General features: G+C 50.1%; 1 protein-coding gene across 1 annotated transcript in view; it reads left to right on the plus strand.

Moving 5' to 3' along the window:
* CAGE1 (cancer antigen 1) overlaps window positions 1-17,725 on the plus strand; it is a 39,738-nt gene that overhangs the window by 18,173 nt on the left and 3,840 nt on the right. The window contains exons 6-12 of the mRNA XM_040984018.1: window positions 2,430-2,573; window positions 6,901-7,011; window positions 7,941-8,021; window positions 8,216-8,323; window positions 11,295-11,399; window positions 12,536-12,606; window positions 14,445-14,513. Coding sequence (XP_040839952.1) covers window positions 2,430-2,573; window positions 6,901-7,011; window positions 7,941-8,021; window positions 8,216-8,323; window positions 11,295-11,399; window positions 12,536-12,606; window positions 14,445-14,513 — 689 coding nt within the window. The remainder of the gene's footprint in view (window positions 1-2,429; window positions 2,574-6,900; window positions 7,012-7,940; window positions 8,022-8,215; window positions 8,324-11,294; window positions 11,400-12,535; window positions 12,607-14,444; window positions 14,514-17,725) is intronic.

The raw sequence follows: 17,725 nt of genomic DNA on the forward strand, positions 1-17,725 counted from the left end.
CTGCACCTAGACCAGCTTGCCCCTGGACCAGCCTGCACCTAGGCCAGCTTACCCCTGGACCAGCCCACACCTGGGCCAGCTTACCCCTGGACCAGCCTGCATCTAGACCAGCTTATCCCTGGACCAGCCTGCCCCTGGACCAGCCTGCACCTAGACCAGCTTACCTCTGGACCAGCCTGCCCCTGGACCAGCCCACAACTGGACCAGCTTACCACTGGACCAGCCTGCCCCTGGACCAGCCCACCCCTGGATCAACCTGCCCCTAGACCAGCTTGCCCCTAGACCAGCTTACCACTGGACCAGCCTGCCCCTGGACCAGCCCACAACTGGACCAGCTTACCACTGGACCAGCCTGCCCCTGGACCAGCCCACCCCTGGATCAACCTGCCCCTAGACCAGCTTGCCCCTAGACCAGCTTACCTCTGGACCAGCCTGCCCCTGGACCAGCCCACAACTGGACCAGCTTACCTCTGGACCAGCCTGTCCCTGGACTAGCCTGTCCCCAGTCCCGGCTCTCAAGCTCAGCAGTGGAAGCAGCAGCTCAGCAAGGGGTCCCCAAAGCTCCTCTACCAGACCCCTTCGAGACCTCTACCAGACCCCTTGGATCTTATGCATGCCAGTGTATGCTATGGCCCAGTGTGAGATGGCTAGCCCTCAGTCTCAGCATTTGCCAGCAGGTGCTATAGCCTTGTTCAGCCCATCCTGAGCCAGCGGGTGGGGGCAGTTGGAGGGAGTTCCTTTGAGCCCAGCTCAGGTGTTCCACATGGGTGGGTGCCTTGCCCTCAGTTTCCACTTAAACCACTCTGTCTCAACAGGCTAGCCTACTGCAAGTGTAGTGGCCCTGTCTGTGGAGACCCCCAGAGTCATTGCTCTTCTTCACACATGCCTCAGCCACTCCCACTCCAACATGTCCCCAGACCCCCTTTCCTGGGCCATCTGCAGCCCTCCACCCCCGCCTGGGAGCGGGGCAGGGGGCTTGTCCTGGCCTAGCATCTACGCCTTCCCCATTTAACTTTAAAAAGGAGGGGGCAGTGTGACAGCCTAGGCCTAGGGTGCTAGCCTTGCTTACTCCAGGATCCCACATGGGCACTTGTTCATGTCCTGGCTGCCCTGCTTCCCATCCCACTCCCTGCCTGTGGCCTGGGAAAGCAGTAGAGGACAGCCCAAAGCCTTGGGACCCTGCACCTGCGTGGGAGAGCCAGAAGAAGCTTCTGGCTCCTAACTATGGATCGACTCAGCTTTGGCCATTGTGGTCACTTGGGGAGTGAACCAGCGGACAGAAGATCTCTGTCTCTCTTCCTCTCTGTGTATCTGGCTTTCCAATAAAAATAAGTTTAAAAAACAAATAAACAACTCTGCTGTATAGTGGCATAGTTAGCACAGAGTGGGCATTCTCAGGCCAGGAGGCCTGCCAGCCTGGGTTGCTTTTCTGCTGGCAGTAGGCACTCACTGAAGCCCCTGGTCCAGAGACCTTAACCTGAACAACTCCTGGCCAAAACAAAGACCTCAGTTGACTTGCTTATGTATTTCTTATCAGAAAAGCAGATTTACAGAGAGAAGGAAGCAGAGAGAGAAAGATCTTCTATCCACTGTTTCACTCCCCAAGTGGCTGTAATGTTGGAGCTGAGCTGAGCTGAAGCCAGGAACCCGGAGCCTCTTTTGGTTCTTCCACACTGGTGCCCATATCAGATACCGGCATGTGCAAGGGGAGGATTTTAACCATTAGGCTACTGTGGTGGGCCCAGCACCAGGATTCTTTATGGGTGCCACTTCATGTCCTGGCTGATCCACTTCTCATCCAGCTCCCTGCTTGTGACCTGGGAAAGCAGCAAATGACAGCCCAAGACCTTGGAACCTTGTACTAATGTGAGAGACCCAGAAGCTTCTGGCTCCTGGCTTCAAATCAACTCAACTTTGGACATTGCAGTCACTTGGGGAGTGAATCAATGGATGGAAGATCTTCCTCTCTGTCTTTCCTTCTCCTTATAAATCTTCCTTTCCAATAAAAATACATAGGATTTTTTTTAATGGTACAGTGGTGAAACCTGGGCAGGCCAAAGCTAAGAGCCTGGAACCCCATTCCAGTCCCCCAAGCACCTGTTACTCTTCCAAACTTTCTCAACCAGTGTAGTTACAGAATGCTGTTACCACAGGGGCAGTTTCACCCCATATGCCACATCAGCCCCAGGAAAATCTAACTTTTGTAATGAAAAAGTACGTTGAAAAATAAGTATTATTAAGTGAATTAGTAAACAAATGTTTGTAAGTATGGTGATTTTAATGCAGTAAATCTTGATAGAGACTTCTTGAAAGGCTCTTGAGTGGGAGAGGACACCAGAGCAGAAAGCTGTGCGGATCCCTGAGTGTAAGATCTGTCCCCAGCTCTCCCTAGGACTCGTAGGTGTGACAAGTCTGAATTGTGTGTGTAGGATGCAGGAGTGATGCGTTCTCACGTGTTCCTGCCTCGCTCATCTGCCCAAGAGAGCCTGGATGCTCCAGATGCCAAGAGGACTCAGCTGGTCCCCCAAATCCACAGCCTGCTGGCTCTCATGTTAGGACTTCTCACGTGTCAGGTAAACCGGCTGTTTATTTGCATCTCTTAAGTGGAGGGGGAGGAAGTACCGGGTGTGGAATCAAGCCTGAGACACAGAAAAAAAAATCTGAAGAACAAAGCGGACCACCAAACACAGACCCCTACAGCAAGCAGCTCTTCCCCTCTTCCACCCTGCTCATCTTGTGCCTCGACACCTGATCCCTCCAAGTCTATGGTAACACAGTAGGCTAAGACAGTGAGATAGAACATGAAGATGTCAAGTAACCCTTTCCTGTAGTACACCTCGCTTATCCGCGTTAACACAGTGCAGGTGCTTTGGGGCAGCCTTTGTCCTTGTGGGAAGCGGGGAGCAGGGTGCTAAAGCCGCTCCTGGGATTAGGAGGGGATGTTGCAAGATGGCGGGTGGCCCAGGGCCAGGAGGTGGAGTTGGTCCTGCCAGCAGGTAAACAGGAAGTCACAGGGATAGGCTAATGCCCCCGCTGTGATTATGTCATTGCTACTGGCCTATCACGTAGCGCCAAGTGGACCCACGGGGAGAAGTGATTGGTGAAGAACGATATAAAAGTAGCCGGTAAAAGCCGGACAAGGGCTAGGATGACTGCGACAGACAACAGACAGATAGATAGACTAGACGAAGACAGATGAGAAAGACTGGGGAGGGCGGGAAGAAGGATGGCAGAAAGGAGACAGGGAAGTACGGGAAGAAGAACGGGAGGAAGAGTGGTGGAAAGAGGGCCGGCCAAAGAAGTAGGAAGGAAAGCTTAGACCAGTGGGGACAGGAGCAGCGGAGAGAAGGATTTAAATGCAGCCGTTTTTGGCAGTGAGGGGTCCGGTTGCGGTTCCAGCTTTCCCGGACCCTCAAGAGCGTGCTTCGTTGTTTTCACTGTCGCCGCTGCTGGGCGGCAAGTCCTGGCTTCCTGCTTGCTGGCTGTGCTGCCAAGTGGCTTAGGCTCTCTGGTCCCACAGGGGGAAGTGATTGCTGCTTGGGAACGTCAGTGAGAGAGCATGAGAAAGGGCACACAGCTCGTAGGTCCAAGAGCCACAGTGAGCAAGCAAAGGCTGCGGTGAGTCGGGGGAGTTGTTCTCCTGTTTGAGCCAAATTTTCTTGAGCACCAGCATTTTAAAAAAAAACAAACATTTTTTTAAATCGGTAACACGATTAGTTCCATATTGTTTCCTTCATGTATCTGAGGTAAAAGGGGATTTTAAAGGAGAAGCCCCACCCAGTCTCTCACCCACCGCAGGTCCCGGATGTAGGGCATGCTCCGAGGGTCTAGCTCAAGGGGTTTTATAGTTCAACAGTTATGAATCGCTGCCAATCTCGCCACTCCAAGCATGATGGGAGTTACCACTTCCCTCCCAGACCTCTCCCACTCCCGGATTATGCACTCTCCAGGTGTTTCTGTGGTTTAACTGGACAGAATTAGCCCCCCAGTGCCAGCTTCTGCCAGCTGATGTGAGCACCAGCATTTGTCGGGTGCATAACTAGGGTACGAATTTTTTTAACCCCTCCGGAATAAGAATTTTTTGCACAGGTGACAAAGTGCCAGCCCACAGATTCTGTACCTCTGTGAGAGCAATGCTGGATGACTCCCCAGAGGCCCCAGCCTAGGGGCGGGACCAGACTGCGGCTGCGCCAGCTGGGCACTCGGAATCTCAGTCTGGATCTGCTGTGCGGGAGTCAGAGTCCGCAGCCCTGAACCGTCTCCACTGCCCCCCAGAGTCGCTTCGATAGGAAGGTGGATGCAACAGCAGAAAACCTAGGCACTGTGCTGTGGGATGTGAAAGCTTCTACGGCTCCTCTCCTCCTCCTCCTGCTCCTCCTCTCTTTTCTTCTCCTTTTGTTCCTCCTCCTCCTCGTTGCTGTAATTGTTCTTCTTCTTCTTTTAACAGGTTTATTTATTTTACTTGGAAGAGTTAGAGAGAGAGCGCTCTGCCATGTGCTGGCTCAATCCCTAAATGACCACAACAACTAGAACGGGGCTGGTTCGAGGCTGGGAGTGAGGAGCTTCTTCTAGGTTGCCCACCCGGCTGCAGGGGCCTCTCACTGCTTTCCCAGGCCAGTAGCAAGAAGCTGGATCAGAAATGGAGCAGCCAGGTCTAGAACCGGCACCCCCATGGGACACCAACTACGCCACCATGCCGGCCCTTCCAAGCCAGATTTTAGCCACCAGCCCTAGCGCTTGCCCCTAAAGTTTTGCTTTAGAAAGTTTGAATACAGGGCCATACGGATGCTGTCATTGTGTGCAATGTCTGCCTCTTGCGTTGTGGTGTCTGGTGAGTCGTGGCTGCTGGGCTTCTGATGGTTACTGTGGCAGCGGTGACTGAGCTTGGCAGACCTGGGTGCGGTGCTGGTTTCGCCCAGCCTTGGCTGGTGCAGGCATTGGAGGAGTGAACTAACAGACGGACGATCTGTTTGTCTACTCTCTGCATTTGAAATTAAATAAAAACAAATGCAGACTCAAAGTCTGAATTTAAATGCGGCACAGGTTCTTCCTGACTGTGGGCATTGCCCTCGGCTGCTACTCAGCCGTTTGCTTTCTCGCCGTGTTGGCCTGGGTTTCAGGTATCTGCTCACGCCTCCTTGCTGGCTGCGGCTTCCCTGTCAGACCTCTAGGATCATCGCAGCCCAACACAGCACATGTTTCTTTGCTTATTCTGTATCTCCAAGTCTCGCCGCAAATCTGACCCTCCCAGATCAGAGATATGGTATAATTATGTTCCAATTCCTAATAAAGGGCTAAGGTCACAATAGGTAAGTATTGGGTCTGGTGCAATAACCTAGTGGCTTAAGTCTTTACCTTGCATGTGCCAGGATCCCATACGGGCATGGGTTCATGTCCCTGCTGCTCCACTTCCCATCCAGCTCCCTACTTGTGGCCTGGGAAAGCAGTCGAGGATGGCCCACGTCCTTGGGACTATGTACTGGTGTGGGAGACCCAGTGGAAGTTCATGGCTTCAGGCTCCTGGCTTAAGATCGGCTCAGCTCTGGCTATTGTGGCTGCCTGGGGAGTGAATCAGGAGATGGAAGATCTTTCTTTGTCTCTCCTTCTCTCTGTAAGTCTGACTTTCCAATAAAAAAATAAATTTTTAAAAATAAGACCCCATAAGAACAATAGGCAAATATTTGCTGGCTTGCTGAGCTGCCTTTGGAGGGATTGAGCTTTCCAATGCTTGATTTTAGTGTAGTACATTGTGCAATCCTTAGACCATTCTTTAGATTCAGGTTTTAAAAAATATTTCTTTTTATTGGAAAGGCAGATATACAGAGAGAAGAAAAGAAAGAAGTATCTTCCATATGCTGTTTTCCAAAGCCAGGAGCCAGAAGCTTCTTCTGAGTCTCCTATACAGGTGTAGGGTCCCAAGGCTTTGGGCCGTCCTCTGCTGCTTTCCCAGGCCACATGCGGGGAGCTGGATGGGAAGTGGAGCAGCCGGGACCTGAACTGGCACCCATATGGGATCCTGGCATATGCAAGGCGAGGATCTAGCCACTGAGCCATCACACCTGGCCTAGTTTTTGCTTTTGTTTTGTTTGAGCATGGGAAACAAACGAAAGCCCCAGGGCAGGTGTGTGGGCTGGCAGTTAGGCTACCAATCGGGGTATCCTCATCCCCGTTTCTGAGGTGAGAGAGCCTGTGTTACACTCTGCGTCTCTTCCTGCTTCTGGCTTCCTGGTGCTTCACGCCCTGGGGTGCAGCAGCTGGTGGGGTCCCTGTCGCCCCCGTGGGAGACCTGCACTGAGCTCTCCGCCCTCAGCTTCTGCCCAGCCGCATCGTCACAGGGCTTGGGGAATGACCCACTGCGTGGGAGCTGCTTTGTTCTCTCTCTCTCTGCTTTTCAGTATTTGAGTATGAGTATCTTGTCTAAAATCTCACGTGGTTAAGTGACAGAACCAAGATACGAGACCATGCTCTCTTGACCCCTAAATACATTGATACAAGTACCTCTGTTCTGAGTAGCTTTGAAATACCTGCAATTCGGTGTTGTTGGGATGCCTCCGTGTTTCATAGTCAGATAGAGCAATTTGTTTAACATTTGAATTTGTGAACTGGCTGGACTAAGGGGTGGAGGGTATGAACATGTGACTGTCAGCCTGTAGAGTTCCTACAGTTACAGAGCACCTTGCCAGCAACTGCACTGTGGGGGCATGTGAGCCAACAGGCGTCCTTCCCTCATGGCCCTCGGTTTGATGTCTTGGCAAGAACAGCTCAGGAGAGGAGCCTGCCGTGGCCTCGGCCCCTTGGGTTTGGCCAGGCATTTTGCAGTGGAGGGTTACTTCACTTGCAGGTTCTTCCTCCCGCTCTTTAGCATCGTGACAATCCAGTTTCCCAAACCACTTCCCTCAGGACTTCATCAGTCTGCACGCTGGCCGTTGCAGGGAGCGCGAGAGAGTGAGCGATGTGATGCTGCAGATACTGAAGAGCTTCCATCTGAAAAACAAAAGCTTGGATCAAGAGGTACTGTACCCATTCTTAATTCTAAAAATTCTGTACGCTATATGAAGAAAATTTTTTTTAAAAAAGAGCAACTCCTCGAACTCACTAAGATAATAAGATGCTGGACTTTATGCTTGGTAAGTACTTCCAATGAAATCTCAACTGAATTTGAACTGTGGTAATGCAACAAAGTGGAGAACTCCGCCAGGAGGAGAGGGCTCGGGGAGGGGTGGGGGAATCCCAGTGCTTATAACACTGTGTCACATAATGCAATGCAATTAATAAAATCAATCAATCAATCAATCATTTTTTAAAAAAAAAAAATGAATATAAAGCTAGAAAGGGCCCATTTCAAAAAAAAAAAGAGCAAATCCTGAAAATCGAATTTTTTGTGAGAGTCAGATTTGCTTTACTGTGCTGCCCCTTGCCGAACAGCCTGAGGGGTCACCTCAGTGAGGACACAGCCAACGCAGGGAGAGGTCCACGAACGCTGTCCTGAGGACAGAGACTCGGCCCCAGGAGCCTGAGGGGTCCCTTTGGCATTCTCTGCCAGGGAAAGTCATCCAGTGCCAAGCATGTCTGGGAGTTTTATTGGAGCTATTCACATTGGTTCCCTCTACGTAGCATTGTACCAGACACTCCAGACCTCCAAAAGATGGGAGGTACTTTGCATAAACCATACACTTTGGGCCAGTAGGTAGGCCCAGTGAGCCATGGCGCTCAGGGAATAGTGGAAGCCTGCCCACACTGTGGTGTGCAGGTGTAGGCCAAGGGCAGCCTTGTCAGCAGGCCTTTCCAAGCCTGGCAGTGCCAAGACTGCTGTATGAATCCTCTTACCAAGCAGAGTGTCTACGGGAAACTGTGTCCTTTGACAAGTCGTATGTTTCATTCATTCAATTTCATCGTGAAATAGAATGTAGCTGAAATGTAAAATGCTTTTTTTCCCGTAGCTACTGAAACATAAAGACAAAATCACCACCTTGAGAGAGATGATTGCTAACGAGAAGTCATTTCAAGACCATGCCTTTGAGGTGAGTTTAACATACAAAATGTAGTTTCAATTATTTATGTTCCTTTGGAAAACTTGTTGAAATCCTGGCTCGAAGTTTCACTGTGATCCTGGCCATTACTCGTCCCTGACTTTTAAAGCACTAATGTATTTATTCTCAGAAGTTGCGAGGAGCGTAAACGTGTTGAAGGTGGTCACCGGTGTGTGTTATGTCAGGTCACAGACTTGGATCACAGTGAGACCAAGCGCGTCAGGGATTTGCCTGTCTTCTTGGGGACCACGCTGGATAAGCACCGCAGCCTGAACGAGGAGCTCGATTTCTTGGTAAGAAAGGCCTTCGCTAGCCTTCGCATCATTTTTAGACACAACCCTGTGTTGTGAGCAAGCGTAAGAAATAATTAACCTTCCAAAAATTGGCTTATCTACATAGTCACACACGGCCATGGTGTCAGGATGACTCTTTCTCCGGGGCATGGAACTGAACTTTTGAAATCTTAAATATTGTCCAGTATGGTTCCTGCACTCGGATTTGTTTCAGAATGCACATGACAGGGTATGTCCCGTTTTCTGTAACAGAGGGCATGCATGCTTTCCTGGTAGTTGGTGTGACAGCCTCAACGAAGGTGACTTTGGAGCAGTCTAAAGATGAGTTGGGAAGATGGGAGAATGTTCTAGTGTCTGAATAGTTACAGGCTCACAGTCCAGTTGGACCTCAGTGTGATGAGAAATATGTATTCACATTCTATTCTGGATTTATTATACACTTATTCATTCTTAAGGGGAAAGAAAAAACCTATGGATCAAAGATTTTCTGTTTTCTAATTCCTTATTTTTTTTCATTCGGTAAGTAATTATTGACTTCCCACAAGAGATTAAGCAGTGCTACCACTGTGAAGGTGGAAAGCCAAATCAAATCCAAGTCCTGCTTCTAAGAATTCTAGGAGAGAAAAAGTTTTGTTTTTAAGGAATAAGGAGAAGGTTTTTAGAAGGGACATGCAGCGCTTGCAGCCAACAGAGGAGATGTTTGCCAAAGTCTGGAGTTCCAGAGGGAAAAGAGGGGCCAGCATTGTGGGCAGAAACAGAGGTCTCTTGCGGGTCTCCCACGTGGGTGCAGAGGCCCAAGCTCTTGGGCCATCCTCCGCTGTTTTCCCAGGCCATGAGCAGGGAGCTGGATGGGAAATGCAGCAGCCAGGTGTATGGGATGCCAACACCACAGTCAGAGGCTTAGCCCACAACACAGCCCCAGCCCCCAAATGAATCTTAGAAATGAGTAAGAGGAGAGAAAAGTTCCGAGTGTGTGAATAGGGACTTTGTGAAGGAGATGGACGACGGAGACTGTTTGAGCAGACAGCATTCAGTCAGCACCTGCTGGGCTGCAGGCCCCAGCGATGGAGTCACGGTGACACCAGTGAGCGTTGGGGTGAGACCCGTGGAGCAGATGGCAGTGTCAGACGAACCATGCAGACTTCAGGAGCACTTGGGCTCTGATGTGCCATCCGTATCTCAGAAAAAGCAAGCAACTTATGAGGGAGGGTGCCTCCCTGCAGGATGGGAGCTGTTCGAGGCAGAAGACAGGGTGCATTTTCATCCAGTGGATAAAACAGGTCATCTCAACTAGCTCTGTAATGGTTAGGAAACCTTTAGGCACAAGACTGACAGGGATCTTGCGATGAGTGACTCTCAGCCCCATGACAGGTGAGCCGTGAGTCAGGGCAGGGGGAGCCTGCTGCCCCATGGGACAAGGCAGTAGTGAACAGGAAGTGCTCACCCAGACCACACAGAGACGCACTGAGCGACAACCTGGCGACAAATCCAGAAGGTGGGGAGCTGTGGTCACTGGAGTCAGCAGAAAGGAGGCAGGTGAAAGGCACTCACACAGTGGAAGATGAAACACTCAACGATGGAGCAAATGCAGAGTGAAATGCAGCAGGGCACTCTGGGAGGTGGGACTCGGCCTGGGTGTCAAATCGTAGTAAATCCTTCATTTCCGTGGGTATACATAGCAGCAGAAAGGCCCCGCAGTGCCAGGCGCCTGGGCGAATCCTACTCTCTGGCAGTGTGTGGCAGGTAGCAGCCAACAGCTGCCCAGATGGGAGACCCAAATGAAGTTTTTGGCTCCTGGATTTGGTTCAAGTCCCAGCTATGCTACTTTCAGTCCAGCTCCCTATTAATGTCCTGAAAAAAGCAATGAAAGATGGCCCAAGTGCTTGGGCCCTTGCAGCCACGTGGAAGACCTGGAATGAGCTTCTGGCTTCACTCTGGCCACCCTGGCTATTGTAGCCATTTGGGAGTGAATCAGTAAATAGATTCATTCTCTCTCTCTCTCCTTTTTCTTCTCTCTGTAACTATGCCATTCAAATGAATAAAACAAATCTTTAAAAAATTGTGTTTCAGCCATGGTGCTAGTGTTGTGGCACAGTGGCTACCAGTACAGGTCCTGGTTCAAGTCCGAGGTGCTCCGTGGCTAATCCAGCTCCCTGCTAACACAAACTTCCTACTTCAAGTACTTGTGCTTCTGTCACTCACGTGGGAGACCCAAATAAAGTTCCTGGCTTTGACTTGGCCCAGCCCTGGCCATTGTAGCTATTTGGGATGTGGGCAAGCATATAGAATCTCTCTCTCTCTCTCTACTCAATAAATGTCACAAAGAAGAGACAGAGAAATAGATCTTCCATCCACAGATTCATACCCCAAATGGTCACACTGCTAGAGCTGAGCTGATCCAAGGCCAAGAGCTTCTTTCAGGTCTCCCACGTGACTTCAGGGCCCTAAGGACCTGGGTTAGAAGTTGGATCAGAAGTGGAGCAACTGGGACAATAAACAGGGGTCCATATGGAATTCCTGTGCCACAGATGGGGGCTTAACTTGCTAAGTCACCGCACGGGCCCCAAATAAGTAAAGCTTTAATAAAGGGGAAAAAAGGAAGAAAACTTGCAGTTGTTTGCAGAAGGGAGACTGTTTGTCAAAAGGAATCATCAAGCCAGACAGGAGTGCTGTTTCATGTGGAATCACGTATGCCCTTGTGTGCGTTCTGCATGGGAAGGAGGGAGAGGGGCTAGGGGCTGGTAAATGTGTGTGTGCACTGACAGGTGTCCAGTTATTTGCAAAGCTGCTTCAAAACGCACCACAATGGTTCTTCATCTGTTGGAAGTGCAGTCCAACCAGGATCCGGCTCATACCATCCAGGTTAAAGGAATGTCAACATGGGGTCAAGCTGACTGTTCTTTGTTCTTGGCAACCGCGTCCCGCTTTGTTGGCAGTTTTGGGTTGGTGTCTGTACTGTGTTTCTCCACAGATCACAAGATTAGGATACCTGCTTGAGTCGAAAGAGGACCGCTGCAGCAGACTCATGGAAGAAAATGACAAGTATCAAAGATATTTAGGCAGCTTAATAAATAAGGTACAAACTTCCTTACCGAGATATCTGCCTTTTAAGAAGTATGTGGGGCATTAAAATAAGAGAATTTTGAAATCAAAAAGAATCGGAGGGATGCTGAGGCACATTTCCGTTGGCCTCATGGTCACAGGCAGACGGCCTCTGGGAGCCCATTAGCCGGGCTCAGGCCAGAACACGGTGAGTGCCCATCCCCCATTCTGCTCCAGGTGATGCTGCTTAGCTGTCAGAGTCACCACAAACCTCGCCAAGCTAGTGCTTGGTTTTAACTTTTAAAAGTTTTTGAAAAATTTATTTCCATATAATTTAAATGAAAGAGAGACAGGAAGAAAAAGAGATCTTACATTCCCTGATTCACTCCCCAAATGCCTACAGGAGCCAGGACTGCGCCAGACTGAAACCAAGAGCCAGGAACTCCATCTGGGTCTCCTACATGGTCGCAGAAACCCAAGCACTTGAACAACCTTTACAAGATATGTGATAGCAGAAGGACCACTGGAAGCAGAGTAGGCAGGTCCTAATCAAGGAGCTGTGCATCAAAGGCCCGCTCCTAGCTTATCTGTAAAATCTCACTGATGTAGCAGCCAACACCGTGGCATAGTGGGCTAAGCTTACACCTGAAATGGGCCCCTGTTCATGTCCCAATCTAGCTTCCTACTTAGGACCTGAGAAAGCAGAGATGGATGGCCCAAGTCCATGGGCCCTGCACCCAGTTGGGAAACCTGGAGGAGGGTCCTGGCTCCTGGATTGACTCAGCTCTGGCCATGGCAACCATTTGAGGCATGAACCAGTGTATGGATGATTTCTCTGTCTCTCCTTGTCTCTCTGTAGTTCTGCATCTCCAAAGCAGCTCCCCTGACTGCAGCCACACAGAGTGCGTGCTGGTTGCCACATACCACCTGGGTGGGAGACAACTGGCTGGCGGCGGGCTGACCACGGGCGTCTCCTTGGGCGCCTCAGCTTGTCTGCATGAACGGGCATGCGTGCCGTCGCTCCATTGTCACTCCTCCTTCTGTAAAACTTACACTGATGGTAGCCAAATAACAGAACTTGCACTTAGAGTTTTTGCAAAAGCAAAAGCTAGAGCTGAGTCGCCGTGCGGAGTTCACCCCAGGAGAGCTGCCTGGACTGCTTGCTTTCAGGTCACGTCGTACGAGGAGATCATCCGGTGTGCGGACCAGCGGCTGCAGAGCTCGCGCTCCCAGATCGCACTGTAAGAAGCTCGCTGCGGGATCGCCAGCCGGTTTTACCCTCTGGCTTCTAGGTTCATTTATCAGACTCCTGCAAAAAGGGAGAGTGTGCAACCTTATAAGTTAAGGGCATTCTTAAGTAAGACAGCTGTGCCTGGGCTGCTTGAATAGAGTCAAAGAGCAGATTTCCCACTTCCCTTCCTAGAGCGCCCTCTGCTGTTTAAGGAATGGTGAAGGAATTAGAAACACCTGAAATGTTTAAAGAACATGGACATAGCAGCCACGTTTTTGTTCACAAAGAACAGAAATGCACAAATAACAACGCATGCTTTGGGCAGGTGGGACCAAGCACAATGCGGGTGCCCTTGTCCCCGCTCAGTGCTGCTCCGCTGCCCGTCCCACTTCCCGCTCCCAGTGGCCACCTGGCTGGAGTTCCTGCTCCCGGCTCTGGCCTGACGCCGCCTGCTCCTGTGCCAGAGGCCCGGGCGCAGACCAAGGCAGCTCCAGCCACTGCAGCTGTCTGGGGCAGAAACAGGCAGATGGAGGGGCTGGCGCTCTGTCTCCTCTCTGTCTACCTTTTCACGTTAATAAGTCAATAGTATTGACTTACTGTTCTCCAGATGTATTCACATGCTTTGGATTTTACTTTTTAATACCTAAAATTGCAAAATACAATATATGTAAAAATGTGTACATATTTGCGAGGTAGAATGTGATGTTTCAACACAGGTATATGTTATATAATGTCCAGTGAGGGTAAATATATCTTTTCAAACATCTCACACTTCTCTATGATTAAAACATTCACAATCCTATCCTCTGGGCTTTTTTTTTTTTTAAGGGAACACACAGTATTTATACGAGTGTCACGGAGAGAATCTGTAATTGCTGGTTCACTTTCTAAATGCCAGGAATAGCCACATAGAGGCAGTCCAGCATTGGGAGGCCACAACTCCCACGTGATGGCAAGGACCCACACTCCCTTCCTGGGTGTGCATATGCAGGAAGGTAGAGTCAGGGGCATGCCAGGTGTGATGCCAGGCGGTGCCAGGTGTGAAGCCAGGACTTGGGATGAGGGTACCCCGAGCCGCGTCTTCACTGCGGCCCCAAACACCTGCTCCTTGTCATATTTACATCCTGGAGCGCCATCGTACCATGTCACCCCGAGCTCCTGACTGTTCTCTCACTGTAGTTAGTACCCGTTAGTTAGCCTTCTATTCCAAGCTCTGGTAACTGGTTTTTTTTTTTTAATTTCATGAGCTCTCCTTTGTTTTAGACTCCACATGAAGTGAGACCAGGCAGTGTTGACTTTGCTGTGCTTGGCTTCTTTCAGTTACCATCATGGTCTCCCATCCCATCTATGCTGCTGTGAACGGCAGGACTTCAGCTTGTGTGTGTGTGCCCGAGTAATACTGCATTATGATGCAAACCGTGTCTGTTTTTCCCTTTCATTCCCTTCCCCTTCTTTCTTTTCTCCCTGTCTTTCTGTCTTTGTTTTTCAGATATATTTATTTATTTTGAAGGAGTTATGGAGAGACGGAGAGAGACAGACAGATCTTCCATCCGCTGAGTCCCGGGGCAAGCCAGTTTATAAACCACTAGAGAATATCAGTGGTCATTTATATATTTACTACTGCCTATTTCTTTACCACTAGAACAACCTGTACAGAGAGTAAAATAGATAAAAACCTTTGAGTAGCTCCAAAGAATTGAGCAGTGCCGTGTAATAAACTGGCACATGCTGTGCAGATTCCTAGACCACCACGAGCTTAAGCTGCTCACATCTTCCAATGAACCTAGCAAAAATATCAGTGTAGAAAACTCCAGTCTAGTCATAGAATTCAACTCTTTCTTCCCTTAGCTTGGAAGAGAGAAATAAATATTTGGAAGATTTAGTGAGAAGACCCAGAGAAAGTGCCAGAAAACCAAGGTAAGCTTTCTCTTCTTTTAAAAAGCGATCGTGTCTTCAAAATATATGATATTTGTAAGTAATGAATTTCCTCCTCATCTCAACTTAAGATAGAAATGTTAAGTTCTATGAACATGCTTGTTTTGGGGCTGACGTAAAGCAGGTGCGAGGTAAGTCTTGGAGCGGAGCCCTCCACTCGCGGTGGCCTCTGAAGGATGCTAGAGGCCCTGAGCCAAGGCTGCTGCGCGGTCCGATGTCTTCCTACCCCAACACGAGCCTCCGAGCCTCCGAGTCTGATGCTACAGGCTCTGTGCACAAACCCTCTGCGGTTGGTGAACACACCAGGGAGACAAAATGGCGTTCTTTCTGATCCTGTTCCCTAGGGACCAATATCCCAGTTCACAAAGAGAAGTATGTTTCCTGTGTAGTGAGTCACTTTAGACAATGCGTGCCTGCCTCCTGGTCCTTGGCTGGCCCTAAGGCCCAGCAAGTGTGGAGAGGAGGGAAGTGGGGAGATGTTTTGTGGTGTCCTAGGTGCCTCTGCTTCCCAGGGGATTCTGATTCTTTGATGTAAAGCCTTGCAGAGTTTGTAGGACGCTCCCTAAAGGTGGGTGGGGTGGTCATTGGGACAGCAGTTGAGAACCTCAATTGCAGTTTCCTAAACACACTTTTTAATATCTGTACCTTTCTGTTACCAGTTGAACAGTTTTTCCTACCTACATAATCCTCAGCTCCTTTTTTCCCACTCAGAGCCTTGTGCCGGCATCGGCGCCGTCACTCTGCTGTCCATCATTGCTCCCTCCATGGAGGGTACACCGCCCCCCTGGACAGCACAGCACCTGTGGCCCGTCTTGACTGTTCCCTGCTGCAAGTCTTGGACTTGACTTTGAGTGTGGGAACGTCTCATGTTCACCTTGGTATCCCTAAGCACTTGTGTCATGAAAGATAGTACAAGGAATTTTCAAGATACTCATGGAAAATGCATGATGGAAAACCTTTGTATCTAGTTTCCTGCCACTGTAATGTAAATATCTAAAACAGGCTGCTAATGAAGGAGAAGGGTTATTTTAGCTCCCACTTTGGAGGTTCATGGTTCAAGGTCAGGAGGCCCCACCGGCCTGGTGTCAGTGAAGCCAGGAATGGCATCTGCCGAGCGCGAAGGGGAACAAGTCCCTCGGAGTCCAGGGGGCAGAGAGCACAGCCAGGCCCAGCTCAGCCTTTCCACCTCTGCAGAACACATCTCCTGGCACCTTGGCACCTTCCACTGTGCCCACCTGGACACCATCACCAGTTGCTTGCTATGCCTTCAATGGAATGTCACGCACCCCCTGTGAGACAGGTCTTCATTCTTGCTTTACATTTTTCTATAATCTGACAGCTGGCAAGCAGATCCAGGAAGATGAAAATCTTCCAACTTCACTCCTTTAAGTGTTCCTTGGTAAGAGAAAGATTGAAACACAGACTTAGGGGGTGGCATTGTGGCACAGAGGGTTACACTGCCATCTGTGACATGCATTTCCAGTTTAAGTGTTGGTTTGAATGCCAGCTGTTCTGCTTCTAACTCAGCCCCTTGCTAGCACCCGTGGGAAGGCGCAGGTCATGGCCCACACGTCTGGGTCCTGCTGCCCACCCTGCTAACGCCCGTGGGAAGGCGCAGGTCATGGCCCACACGTCTGGGTCCTGCCGCCCACCCTGCTAACGCCCGTGGAAAAGCGGCAGGTCGTGGCCCACGTGCCCTGCTGCCCACCTTGCTAGCGCCCGTGGGAAGGTGGCAGGTCGTGGCCCACGTTCCTGGCCTCAGCCTCTTCCAGACCAACAGCTGTGGTCATTTGGAGAGTGAATCAGGGGAGAGGAACATCTCTCTTTTCCTCTATTTCTTCCTCTTTCAAATCAATAAATCTTAAAAAACAAAAGCCCCACAAATGCTAAAGACCCAGTGTGAGCGTTAGCCGTGCGGCCCATCTCCCTTGTACATTCTTGGTACTCTTCACCATATGTGATCACGGTTGGCTCTGGAGGAGTTTCCGTGAATGAATGCTCATCTTTCCCACAGACGTAAAAACATTTTTCCTTTGCTTTATAGGTGTTAAATGGTTTTAAGGAATTATAAGTTGTTTGGATTTTACACTTGATCTTAGACAAAAGGCCGAGAAATTATGTTATTTGGATTTTTAAAAGACCAAAAATTAAACATTAATTATTCTTTTAAATATTTGTTATTTTTATTGGGTGAATTAACAGAGGAAGATATATATATACACAAGGAGAGAGAAAGAGAGAGACTGTGTATGACATTATCTTGTCTACTCTTCAAATACCCACGGCAGCTCGGGCTGGCTCAGGCTGGCTCGGGCTGGCTCGGGCTGGTTTGGGCTGACTTGGGCTAGCTCGGGCTGGCTCAGGCTGACTCAGGCTGACTCAGGCTGGCTCGGGCTGGCTCGGGCTGGCTCGGGCTGCTTTGGGCTGACTTGGGCTAGCTCGGGCTGGCTCAGGCTGACTCAGGCTGGCTCGGGCTGGTTCAGGCTGACTTGGGCTAGCTTGGGCTGGCTCAGACTGGTTCAGGCTGGCACTGGCTGACTCAGGATGGCTTGGGCTAGCTCGGGCTGGCTCGGGCTGGCTCAGGCCGGAGCCCAGGGACTGGTGCTCAGGCAGGTTTCCCATCTGTGCTGCTGTTTGCACATGTACAGCAAAAGGAAGCTAGATGGGAAATGGAGGAGCCGGGACTTGAACGTGGCTACTCAGCCCTCTGTGCCACAAGGCCTGCTCCAGTCCGGAGGAGGCATATACCAAGTATACTACCTAGATCAGTCCATACTAATGACACGTTAAACCATGGGAACAGGCTTACATGCCAGAGAACTGCAACTACTTTGGATCTCTATTGTGAACAATCTAACATAGTCCATATTCTACCCTAACTGGCGAAGTGCTTTGTTCCCGCGTACTCTGGAATTCTCTCTCTGAATTGTATTTGGAAGGCAGAATGATGATGCAGAGAAAGGGCGATACAAAGTGAGGTCTTCTGTGTACTAGTTCATCCCCAGAATGTCCACAGCAGCCAGGGCTGGGCAAGCAAAAGCCGGAAACCAGGAACGGGATCCAGGTCTCCTACATGGGTGGCAGAAGCGCAAACACAGGGGCTGCACTATCCAGATTCCCAGACACATCATCGGGAAGCAGGATGGGAGTGCAGAACAGCCAGGACTTGAACATGGCAATCCTGTGTGGGGTGC

This window comes from Ochotona curzoniae, unplaced genomic scaffold (assembly GCF_017591425.1).
Source record: "Ochotona curzoniae isolate NIBS_2020 unplaced genomic scaffold, NIBS_Ocur_1.0 contig_4064, whole genome shotgun sequence".
Lineage (NCBI taxonomy): Eukaryota > Metazoa > Chordata > Mammalia > Lagomorpha > Ochotonidae > Ochotona > Ochotona curzoniae.